Raw genomic sequence first — 12,477 nt, 5'->3', positions numbered from 1 at the left:
TGTAATGTGAAAGAACCAAATAGTTTATGGCAGCTGGCTTCACCGCTGACTAGAACATTAACCATATGTTTGAAGAGTATGGGAAAAAAATGCTACAACTTATTAGTGTTCTTTTAATTCAGTGGGATGAATAGTTCATGCTATATATATTGTCTCATGTTTTTGGGTTAATTCGTATAACCTTTTCGTTGGATTTTGGTTGTCGATTTTCAACCTATTTATTCCTAGAGATCGGACATGTCAAACCAAAAAGAACCAAGGGACTGAACATCCACCCCTACATGGCATAATAATCTAGTAGAATTGGAAAATTAGACTAATTAGGAACAAGATTTATGATCATGGCTAAATGTAGTTTTTTGTTAACCAATTTAGGATGATTTGTGCGAACCAGTTTAAACAATCATGTTATGTGTGCCCACGGGTTGATGTCATTAATCCAGTACGAGTTGCCATGCCCATGCATACCAAAGATAGAATAATTCTCCCTCTACATAAAAATCATTCTTTAGTTGTCTCTCTTGTCCTATCTTAGACCCCTCCAATGCTTGGTTAGATAGGCCCAATACCGCTATCCTACCCTTTATCACCCTCCTAATCAACCCAATCTTATGCCTTTAGCTTTATATTCCTATGAAGGTACACCCCCACTCCTTTTGTTCTACTCCTCTCCTCTTTTTTCCCTTTCTCATCCCTTCCTTCTTTCTAATTTATTTCTTCGTCTTCCACAAGAGTGGCAAGCTTCGTGCTCAACCTATTGTGTTTCCAGTAGTCTTCTACCATTTTGTTAGTGTCTCTGTTAGGACCTATGGATCCTCTTTTAAGCTACCTACTTCTTGACACCTTGTTGATCTAACCAACCTATGGATCCTCTTTTAAGCTTGGCAACTCTGATATGGATCTTGCCACCTCTTCGGGCCTTGTTTAGATTCAAAAAGTTTTTGTATTTTGACACTATAGCGCTTTCGTTTTTATTTGACAAACATTGTCTAATCATAGAGTAACTAGACTTAAAAGATTTGTCTCACGATTTACGGGCAAACTGTGCAATTAGTTTTTTTTGTTTTCATCTATATTTAATACTCTATGCATGTGCCGCAAGATTTGATGTGACGGGAAATCTTGAAAAGTTTTTGGTTTTTGGGGTGCATTAAACAAGACCAGTCCCAACCCTAACCCCTAACATCTTGCTTCTTGCCTTACCTAGTTCCAATCTTGTACCTGCCCTCACCTCCGATAGCATCGCGACTACTGTATATTAACATGATGGGTTAACTAGGGATGTCATACTCAATCTAAGCCTGGCTTGGCGGCTTCCTTCTGGCCATATGATGTGTTAACTATGGATTTCATACACTTTTTTTTTTGTTCCCGGCACTTGAGACTAAGGGGAATTTTGACTTTTGAGTGAAATGGTTTAGTTTGTCTTGTACAAATTTCAGCAAGGAGTAATTTGCGTGAATAACGTTGTGATTCATTATCTAAATCATTCAGGCCTTCTGTTCAGTCAATTACCAAATGATTAGCTTCAACATGACCATGATTTGGGTAGTTCATAATAAACTGTCAGTGAACTCTACAAAAGCACTCTCAAGATTGAAAAACTCATGTTAGTAATAATTAATTTGACAAAGCTGTTTCATATATATAGTACCTCCTTTTCATATTAGTTGTCATTCTAGTTTTGTGCAAAGTCAAAGCATTCTATATCTTTTTGTCCATCTTCCACACCGAACAATTTTCTGAAACAAGCTGAGGTTTTGATTGTTCGCCGTTTGGATATATAGCTAGCTTTACAGCATCATCAGCCAGATCAGAGGCAAACTCGATCGCTCTGATTAAGTTACCAGCAGTAGGCAATAGTTTTGAACTGACGACGAATTGAAGCGACACAAAAGAAAAGATCTTTGATGCTGAATCAGCATGGTACTACTACTAGGCGAGGAGCCAGAAGTCCCTGTGGTGCTTGCTGGAGACGAGGTAGCCGCCGGAGCTCCTCCGGCGCACGGCCAGCGCCACGCACGGCGCGTGCTCGATGCAGTACTCCACCATGCCGCCGCCGGAGGAGCCCCTGCTGCTGCGCCGGCGCCGCCACAGCGTCTGCAGCCACCTTGCCACCGCGTGCCGCCGCGGGCGCTGGCCCAGCACGAGCAGCGACGCGCCGTGCCGCCTGGCCGCGTCCACCACCGCCGGCGCGCGCTCCTCCGCCTCCACGGCGCACGTCTCCACCTTCACCTGCATTATGAATTGTGATCAAGCCTCGGATCCCAACTCCTCCATCCAAACACACATATTATTGCGAGTTCTCTTTTTGGCGCCAACGCCACGCCCCCCACAAAATCCGCTAAGTGGGCTACTGCTTTTGGTGGTGGTGGACGGCAAGAAATCATTCTGCGGATCCCACAAATCATTGGCTGATGACCTTCGTTTCGAATTTCACGGAAACAATTTAGCCTCGTTTAGTTATTATATGGTAGACAGTGAGAGCACTGATCTGGCAAGCTTTATATTCTATCCTATCCTAGTAATAATTTACTAGGAGATTGATTTGATTAAATTAATTACAATGTTGACGTAGCATTTGCGTGTGGGTGGGTACCTCTGGCCTTGTTGATTCACAGACAGTCCTCAAGGCGGCGAGGTGTTGCTGGCTCTTGGTGCCCAGCATCTTGACACAAGAATCACTGACGGCTGCAGAGGTCGACAGAAAATTAGTCAGTGAAATTCTAGTCAGCGTGAGGAAAGAAACTAACAAATTTATCGCCGATTGACGGCCCGACGCCACGAGACACGACGACACACGAGAGAGACGGAGACCGACCGTCTCGGGCGACGGTCTTGGCGACGGCGAGGAGGACGACGGTGTCGTTGCTCCGGACGGCCTGCGACAGCGCCCACTGGAGCGCGCCGGCGGCCTCGGCGCGGCCGTCCGCCAGCACCATGACCCGCCGCCCGCCGCCGTCCTTCTTGCCGGTCACCGTCGTCGTCCCAGAGCCGGCGGCAGGCCTGCGCACTTCCACCATCAGCGCGCCGTTGCCATTGACGTAGCAGCCTCCTCCTCCTCCTCCTCCTGCTGCTGCTGCGCTGCCGGTCTTTCCACCGCCGCCGCCGCCGGGCAGTGCCGCGGCGGGGAGCTTAATATTGGAGGGCGAGGCGTAGGACGACGCCCGCTGCACCCGCTTCCTCCTCACCCGCGTCGCCGCCCGGCCACCGCACAACGCCGCCGCCGGCAGCCTCCTGCCCATTGGTATTGTTGTCGTCCCTTGTCCCGGTGCCCAGCAAGGACACGAACTCTAGTTCTTCTACTACGCCAAAATGCCGCTGCAAATAGGAATGTGGAGGCCAGAGGACCCTACAGCGTATACCCTACATATATATATGCAAGTGCAAGGCCAGTGGTTGTGCTGTAGTACTCTCTCTCTCTCTCTCTCTCTCTCTCTCTCTATATATATATATATATATATATATATATATATATATATATATATATTTCGTACGGGGGAGTAGTGGCTAGCACCCTACCAGCGCAGTAGTTGAGTGGTAGGAGTACGCAGGAGTCATCCATTAGGCATCATATATATCATCAGTAGACGACGACGTGCAGGGCATGAATTAATTGAAACGAAGGAAGAACCTTCTAGCTAGCTAGCTAGCGAACTATATGGAAATAAAGGAGTGGTGGTTACTGCATGGTTGTTGGTTAGGCGCAATTAGCAATTGCAGCATGGAGCTGGAGCAAATCATTCCATTCCTTCCCTTCGTTCCCTGCACACACGCGCATGCGTGCACGTACGTACGGCAATCAAATCCCAAGTATATATGTATCTCTTAAGACTCTATCCCAATCACATGCATGATTGACGCGTTCATCGATATGCATGCACGATCCTGCGCGATCTCACACAAGCTAGTCTTCCAAGCTAGCTACATGCATAGGTATACACGTACGTTAATTAGATCAATGTTGCGGTAGTTGCCGGGACAAGAAGTTTTTGTTATTTTATTTTGGCGTCAACAGCTGCCAACTACACATAGTGTACAAAGCGTACGTGTACGATCGATCTAATACCATCTACACATGCTGGTACGTACCGGTACGTGCATATATACACACATGATGACTCGATGCCCTAGCTTCTTGTTAGTTGTTGTACGTACGATCGTATGAGTTATATATGTCTACCACACAATTAATCGTCGTCCAGTTATTAACGGACGTGAATGTCAACGTACGTACAGCCACGGAAACTGGCAAGGACGACACACGTATATTGTTGCACGGAGACGCTGGATATATATCACGCAAGGCACGACCTAATGATCGATACGCACACGTTCAACTTATTTACATGCATATATACAACACTACTACTACTACTGCAGAGAACGTTTATCGCGCCGGGTCGGAAACCCCTCGTGTTGACGATGATGATGTTTAGTCAAGTTTAATCCGGTCGGTGGTGATGACTGATGAGAGTATTAATTTGTCACCACCGTTTTATTGTTGCATGAAATTAACCAGCGATCACAGTGTATCTACGTACTACCGTTTTTATTGTTGCAACCAGCAATAGATCACCAGCAGCTCGTCGTTTGATCCGACGGCCACTGTTTGTATGAACCGGTGGTGGTCAGTTTCTTATAACCAACGCCGGCGATGAACCTATTTATATGAACAGTGATTCTTTGCTTAAACCAACAATGACAAGTTAATGATCACCAACAGTTCGTTGCTTCATCCCATGGTGATTATTTTTTTTATAAACACTGGTCCATTGTTTCAATCGGTGCTGATGGGATGAGGGAGAGAATGATACTACCTGTTCATAGTTTTATCCGTCGCTGATTAGAAGCTTGTTCACATATGACAGCAAAGTCATGGTTAAAAGTATTATTCGCTAATTTATTATGAGAGAAAAACACTCTTGAATAGCTAATAGATTCGGTAGATAAACTCAAACGATTAGACTTGTTTCACCATTTAATATTTTTTGGCCACCAAAGGTGGCAGTAGTTATCCTGATGATTTTCGTACATTTTGTTGTGATATAATGGAAAATCACATCATATAAATTTTAACTGTACCATACTAATTAATAGCTCCATATTATAATAAGATTCCTCGACCATGCAAGATCTGCTGCCCTCACAGCGCTCCGAATACTGTTCATCCTACAGCACGCACAGTACCGTCCGTACTGTACCGACTACCGAGCGTTGTTCATACACACACAAAATCCTCAAACGGTATTTATACATACACTGTTCATTCACTATGACGTGTCGTACTGTTCAAGCACTTTTGGTACTCGCGTGGACGATTTAAAATATGAACCTGGTCATATGTCGCGCCTTCTACCATGCCGTATATGTAATGTTTGAATTGCGAGCGAATCCACCTCTTTTATACAACGTCCACAAAGGTTTATGCTTGGGGCTCTTTTGTGGTAGTTTCCGTGAGGAACAAAATTAGTTAAATTAGTAGTGAAACTAGAGTAAATTTAGAGGGTGATATATTTTTTTTATAGATGTAAAAATATAAGCAGCAACTATGGTGAAAAAATAATTTTATTTAAAATTTTTATGGATGTATTTGCACCCACAAGTTATAATGTAGCTTCGCCACTGAGTTAAACACATACAAATCCAAATGTATAAGGAAAAGGAATAGAACGATAGTTTTACTTATTAATTAAGCATTTGTATTCTGATTCGATCTGTCTTTTCCTCAAGCCAAGTCATATACGGTGAAATGAGAATGCATTCACTCGGTCGTACAGCACAAGAACAGTAAGCGAAAAATCTTGTGGCTTGTCAGTGTAAATGTTTACATAGACGATTCTCAAACTGATGCTAGTAGAACACCTCATTTTTCACTGTTTTTTTTACACTAACGGTAAAGTATTTAAAACCCATGAGTTTCTACTAGTACAACACCGCTTTCTAGTGGCGGTTCTAGAGGGGTTTGTACAAGCGGCAGACAGTACTGCCAGTAGCTTTCGCCAGTACAAAACAAAAATTATACAAGCGGTTTATCAAGAACCGACTGTGTTAACAATTTACACTATCAGCTTCATTTGTACCACCGTCGCTTGTGTAAACTATTTACACTATCGCATTTATTATATGATCTGCTTCTGAAATGTCTTTACACAGTCGGTTTGATAACAAAATGCGCTGGTTGAAGGTCATTTACACTGACGGTTTGTATAGCAAGCCGTCTGTACGTATTTTTTTTTCACAGGCGTATGCTTATAGAGACAGTCAGTCTAAATGTTTTTAAAAATTCAAATATTGGCGCCATACCGCGCTTTGTACAGGTCATAACTTCGTGTCCTCATGGCGTCCAATATTTCTAAACCAGGGGCTCATAATAAAGATCATATTCAAATATTTCACCATGATGAACAGTGTCCAAAGGAGTTGCAGATCACTCAAAATCCTAGTGCACCGTGAACAATCCGCACAGTGTGAATGATCCCATTAATCTAGCTAATAATACTCATTGTTCAGCTCTAGCATGTCAATATCTATGAGATCTTGGTACTCTGGATTTGCTAACTCACCATCGTGATCAAAATACTTCCCATCCTTGTGAAGTATTTCTTTCAGGATGAAACAACAAAATTCATCACAAATGTTCATGAGCTCTTCATCCGAAAGATGGTTAACCGTTGCATCAACACACTTGTATACCTGCAAAAAAAAGCCATCGCACATTAACATGCTAACCAACGTCAAGATGACATCAGTAATGACCTTTACGCGTGTGACTGTACTTACTTTCTTAGGGTTGCTTGTGTACCGACCGTTGTTTCTGAGGAATTCACACACATAGTATCCACAATGCATCGATCCCGGTGCTTGCTTGTGACACTATATAACAAATCAAAAGTAGTAACTCGTTTCAAAAGTACTATATATAGTAAGTGCTTGTTTCATGTAGCATAGTTCAACTACAGGCAAATAAAGCAAGATATATCAACCAACCAAAATAGTATTTCATTTGCTCCTTACCCAATTTCCATTCTTAACAATGCATAGTGACATATATAGATTACTAATGAACCAATATTCCAGATTTCAACGTTATAGTAATTGAGATGAGAATGCTACTCAAGCTGTACACAAGAAAATCTTCAACCACCTCAATTCCAATCCATCGTTTACCTACATCTAAGCATTTTGACAGGGTACGTAGTACCTACTTCTAACAATGCTGTTTTGTGCATATAGTAGTAGTGAGCTAGTTGGTAAAGACGATAAGACAGCTACTGAGACTGGGTCTTGTAGTAGAAATGATCAAAGTCAAATTGTCAGGATGGAAATCCTGAGAATCCTGTTAGTGTTTTCGAAAAAGGTTGGTCTACAAATATGGTAGATGGAGGTCTATCGCATTTACAATATGCGGAACATACAGTGATAATGTTACATTATTCTCTGATGCCCTATTATGAGGCTATGTCTGGTATGCATATAAATTATGAGAAGAGTGAAATCTTCACTATTGGACTTACCGAGGAAGAACAAAATCTGGCTGCAAACTGTCTAGGCTGCAAAAATGGAGTGCTGCCAATGAAATATTTAGGTATGCCAGTCAGTAGTTCTAAAATCTCAGTCACAATTGAGCTATGTCAGTGACAAATCTGAGAAGAGACTAGGCACCTGGCAATGTGAGTATTAATTTCTCAACATGTGCTAGATCTATCTTAATTGATTCGTGCCTGTCTAGCATACCCATGTACACATTGGGAATTTACCAACTATTTGAGGGTAATTTCCAGCGGTTAGACAATATAAGATCAAGGTTTTACTAGCAAGGGACCTCAAACAAGAGAAAGTACTATATGATTAGATGGAAAGACTTGAGCAGGCCAAAAGATTTTGGAGGACTAAGCTTCTAAGATGTTAGAGTTATGAATGTCTGTTTACTGGCTAAATGGATTGATAAATTAGAAAGAGATGACAATAACCTTTGTTGTTCTCTTTTGAAGAAGAAATATTTGGGTGACAAAGGTATTTTTCAGATCAAGAACAGAAATGGCTCCCAGTTTTGGAGATCTCTTTTAGATGTGAGGGACTGGTACAAAAAAAGCAGAGGTGTCATGATAAAATCTGAAAAACAAACATGCTTTTGGCAAGACTGTTGGCTTGAGGCTTGTCCCTTGATGATCAGCTTCCCAAATCTTTCAATATTTCTTTGAATCCAGATTTAGCGGTTTGTTCCCATCTTTGGTCTTCTTCCCAAAAACAAAATTGATTTTGTTGACTATTAAGAATACTCTTTTACCCACACTTGTACCTGATGGAGCTGTAGATTTTGTTTCATCCCTTTTGTCAAAGTATTGATTCATTTCTATCTTTCGGTACTTGTGTCTTTTTGGTAAGAAGCGTCTGTGCCTCATGTACACTAGCTTGTTGGATGCAGCAAGGAACAAGTGTGAGGTTTCATCTAGACACATTACACAACCCACCTTTCCTTTGAACTGGCCAGATAATGCAAAGAGCGCTGGGTAATCATTGATGGTAACAAAAATCATTGCTTTTAGTGTGAAATCCTCCTTGCGAAACTCATCCCACATGGCCACACCCTCCCATAGATTTTGCATCTCCTGCATTAAGGGCTCTAAAAACACATCAATATCAACACCAGGTTGTCTAGGTCCAGAAATAAGAATGGTTAGCAAGAGGTATTTTCGCTTCTGGCACAACCATGGAGGAAGGTTGTAGATGGTCAGGATCACTGGCCATGTACTGTGCTTGCTGCTCCTCTCGGCAAATGGATTCATTCCATCAGTACTTAGAGCAAACCTTATATTCCTTGGATCCTTAGCAAATTCAGGGTGTGTGTCATTAAAATTCTTCCATTGCTTGGCATCTGATGGATGTCGAAGTTTTCCATCATTTTTGCGCGCACTAGAAGCATGCCAACACATAAGTTCGGAATCCTCAGGGTTTGCGAACAAACACCTCAACCGATCAACCACAGGAAGGTACTGTAACATCCCAAAAATTCACATTCAAAAATCACTCGTATTAAAAATTATTTTCAAAATATATTTTAAAAACTATAAAATAATTTGAGCTCTATAGTATCTCCATCTAATCCATCCATATTTATTTTTCGCGCACAAATAACAGCAAGTACCAGCAAGCTTACATGTAAGAAAACATAGCAGTGCCCCTACACGAATATATATCTCATGCATGCATGCAGGACGAGCATGCACCGTCTATTTGCATGCACCTGCATGCAAGGACACGGTGATTAGGCACCGTCCATTTGCATGCATCGTGCATGCAAATTAGGCACCGACCATGCGCTACAGTAGAATTTTTAATGGCAACGAGCTGAGCACTCTGGCCTATAAAAAGGCACTCTCGGGTGCTCACTCTCACCACCCGAGAAACACGTTCACTCACTCGCTCACTCGCTCTCACTTCGCGTATACCGTATACGGCCATACGCACAAGCCGAGCTCGACTGTCGTCGCAAGACGAGGTGAGCAGCTCATGAGCATCTCCTTGCTCTTCTCTGTCTTTCTGTAGTATTTTTCTGTATTTTTCCTTGTATTTGTCTGTACCGATTCACTGCCAAGAACTCCACGAATAGAACCATGACATACAGAAGAGCTCTAATGACCCCTGCTAATTTCTCTCTAACCATGCGCGTGTGGGCCATAAGCATTAACTCCAAATAGTACATGCATGCATGCAACATGCACTACCAGCCAAAATTCATCTCGTGAAGCATGTATTTCTTAATCATCGTTAGCCTTTTTCGCATTATTAAAGTCCGGCTATTTCACAAATGCCACATGCTAACCCTGATTTTAATAATTCTTTTTTCTAAATTAATCTAAAATCATGATCTACCTCCCATATTAATTTCATGATTTTTGGAGCTCATTTGAATTTATATGATTATTTATCTGTGCCTATTGTCTGTGTCGTTCGTCGCGTATTTTAGTTGACGGAGTGAACGAGCCGGAAAACGAGAACGTTGGAGACGAGTACCGCGAGTTTGACGCCGAGGACCCGGACTGTCAGCAGGAGTTTGCCGAGGACGCCGACGGAGGCAAGTCCAACCGATCCCCTTTGATGCATATTGATCCTATTTTTAAACACAACCCGTAGAAGCCGTTTTAAATATTACATGTATGATATATGTACGAAGTATTTTCGCTGCTTAGTTAAAACCTGTTGAATAGCCATCCTTGAATTGATATTACCCGGTAATTGTCTTGTTCGAATCTAGGAACAAATAATATGCTACGACAGAAATATCATTATTTAGTATGCTTAGGACTTGTTACTCATCCTGGATACTCATCGCTATATTTTTCAAATATAATGATTTTAAAAGTAAAAGGTGTGAGTGGTGAAAATAAATTGTGGGTATTATGAAACCTTGCATGTGTAAAAAGATAGCTTTATGCAAATAAAACTAAGCCTCATCCTTGATTTATCCATATGCATATATATTGTTATCCCCTTCCGTAGGGTAAGGTTAGATTTGCTGAGTACTTTGTACTCACCCTTGCTTTATTAAACAGAGGAAGATCCAGACTTCGATCCCGAAGTGGCGTTCGAGTAAGGTCGTGTCTGCACCCAACTAAGCCTGTGGCATTGGGACTCGTCAGATGTTCGATGGCGATATCGTTTGTTTCTGGATCCTTTGGACCTATGTTGTATTTTGGTGTCTTATTATTATCGCGTGCCTTCCTTATTCACGCTTTCCAAGACTACTGCGCTGAAACTTATCTGATGTAATAAATGTGTTACTAGCCTCCTGGGACTAGTATTGTATCACATTTGAATTCCTAGTTTACCAGGAGCGCTTCAGGTGGTATCAGAGCCGTAGTTGGCTGTAGGACGCGACCTTAGGCTTTTTTGGACCAGTATTTTACTAAAGAAACATATTTTACAAAAGTTCTTACCCTCTTCCCTCTATTTGAAAAAAATATTTACTCTCATCTATGTCTCTCAGATGGCAGAAGGAGTTTGGACCAGTAGTTACTGTCTAAGTGTAGAAGGCTTTCCCAAGCTCTTGTATGCTACCATGCAGAAACTTGGAATTAAGGATCGCCCAGAATATGAAGGCAGAGAATATGAAGAGCATGAGACTGAGCGGTGTGAAGTTACCGTCTATATTGGGAAAAGTGAGGACTTCCCTAATATAGCTGAAGCTTGGAGCATGACTGCGACCGGATTTCGGTTTGCAGATACATATCAAGCCATCGCCCGCAAAGCCTTGAGGTACCTATGCCAAATCTACGAGAAGCCCATCACCCGTACACCCATGAGGTTCTTTCCACCCGACGAAAAAGACCGACCAGTTTGGAGGACCCGCATAGAGCTCTTGCAAGGACGTTACTCACTTGAAGATGACCCAACTGTGGTATTCATGACCACATACCTACTTGCTCTAGATAAGCAATACGATGAGCAGGCCTCAGAGTTAAGGAAGTGCATCCATCGTGCGGAGGAAGCCGAGATCATAGTTAGAAAGCTCCATGTGCAGCTTGCGGAAGCTCAGGCCCAAGCAGCTGCAGCCGAGAGTCGTGAAACTGCCATTGCTGAAGTCTTGAAGGCAGCTGAAGACCGCCATGCTCAGGAGTTGAAGGATGCCTACCTTATCACCAGGATCAAAAGATGGATGTTAGCAGTAGAAGACCAAAACCCCGTAATCCTAGAAGGAATCCCAATCATGTCTCTAAAAACCAAAAGTAAGATGGACATAGAAGGGCCATCAGCTCCCCCACCCACAGAAGCCTCTCATGAAGCTTTAGAGTTGGAGCCCAGTAAGGAAGAAGGATTTCCCCTCCTCACCCAGCCACCACCAAAAGAAGACGGTGACCCACCCCTTAGTCCAAAAGAAGAACCACAAATGCCGAAAGCATGATCCTCCTTAACACCAAGGGAATGAAGCCGTCTGTCCGAAGAAGTTGAAGAATAGTAGCACCTAGTTCCTCCTTATGTCTTGGGGAAGTGAAGTTTACTTCACTTTTGTTCGACCCCCAAAGTAGATGAACTGTATTGTAGTACGCTTATTTCCTCCATTACTATGTTGTAGACCGCCCTCTTATTCAAAATATATATTTGTGCTTGTTGGTTGTGCTAAATAATTGAGTGCTCTATGTTGTTCCCTTACGGGATAGCAAGTCTTAAAACTTGCACCTTTTTAAAATATAACGCTTTAACAAAAAAAAAGAACATCACTCAATAGATCTAACCTTTATCTAATGCTTTCTCATCTTAACCAACAGATGCCTCCCAAACCAGCTACCCGCTCTCAACCAAGTGGTCGTGCAGCTAGTAGACAAAGCCAAAATCCAAATGGAAGTCAAGCCAATGCAAATGTGGATGGTATTCATGAAGATGAAGTGAGTCAGACTAGGAACCATAATGAAGGAGATGACTTGCCCCCTCCTCCAGTAATTGACTTGGCACAAGTCATGGCAACTCAGACTCGCC

At 42.5% G+C, this 12,477-nt stretch overlaps 1 protein-coding gene across 1 annotated transcript; it reads right to left on the bottom strand.

Annotated features, from left to right (window-relative positions):
• Nucleotides 1,739-3,431, bottom strand: LOC8064526. The gene is made up of 3 exons (XM_002464218.2): nucleotides 2,822-3,431; nucleotides 2,600-2,691; nucleotides 1,739-2,235 (listed from the first exon to the last, which is right to left on the bottom strand). The coding sequence occupies exons 1-3, from the start codon at nucleotides 3,243-3,245 to the stop codon at nucleotides 1,936-1,938; spliced, it is 816 nt and encodes a 271-aa protein (XP_002464263.1). The 5' UTR covers nucleotides 3,246-3,431; the 3' UTR covers nucleotides 1,739-1,935.

This window comes from Sorghum bicolor, chromosome 1, assembly GCF_000003195.3.
Source record: "Sorghum bicolor cultivar BTx623 chromosome 1, Sorghum_bicolor_NCBIv3, whole genome shotgun sequence".
NCBI classification, from domain to species: domain Eukaryota; kingdom Viridiplantae; phylum Streptophyta; class Magnoliopsida; order Poales; family Poaceae; genus Sorghum; species Sorghum bicolor.
This window is presented reverse-complemented; position numbering and strand designations above follow the sequence as displayed.

What these genes read in the sequence shown, in the direction of transcription:
- LOC8064526 (XM_002464218.2), bottom strand. Translation starts at nt 3,245, where the DNA reads ATGGGCAGGAGGCTGCCGGCGGCGGCGTTGTGCGGTGGCCGGGCGGCG. An exon ending in CAAGACCGTCGCCCGAGACG is followed by an intron (nt 2,692 to 2,821) that starts GTCGGTCTCCGT and finishes CGACCTCTGCAG; the next exon opens with CCGTCAGTGATTCTTGTGTC. An exon ending in GTGAATCAACAAGGCCAGAG is followed by an intron (nt 2,236 to 2,599) that starts GTACCCACCCAC and finishes TTCATAATGCAG; the next exon opens with GTGAAGGTGGAGACGTGCGC.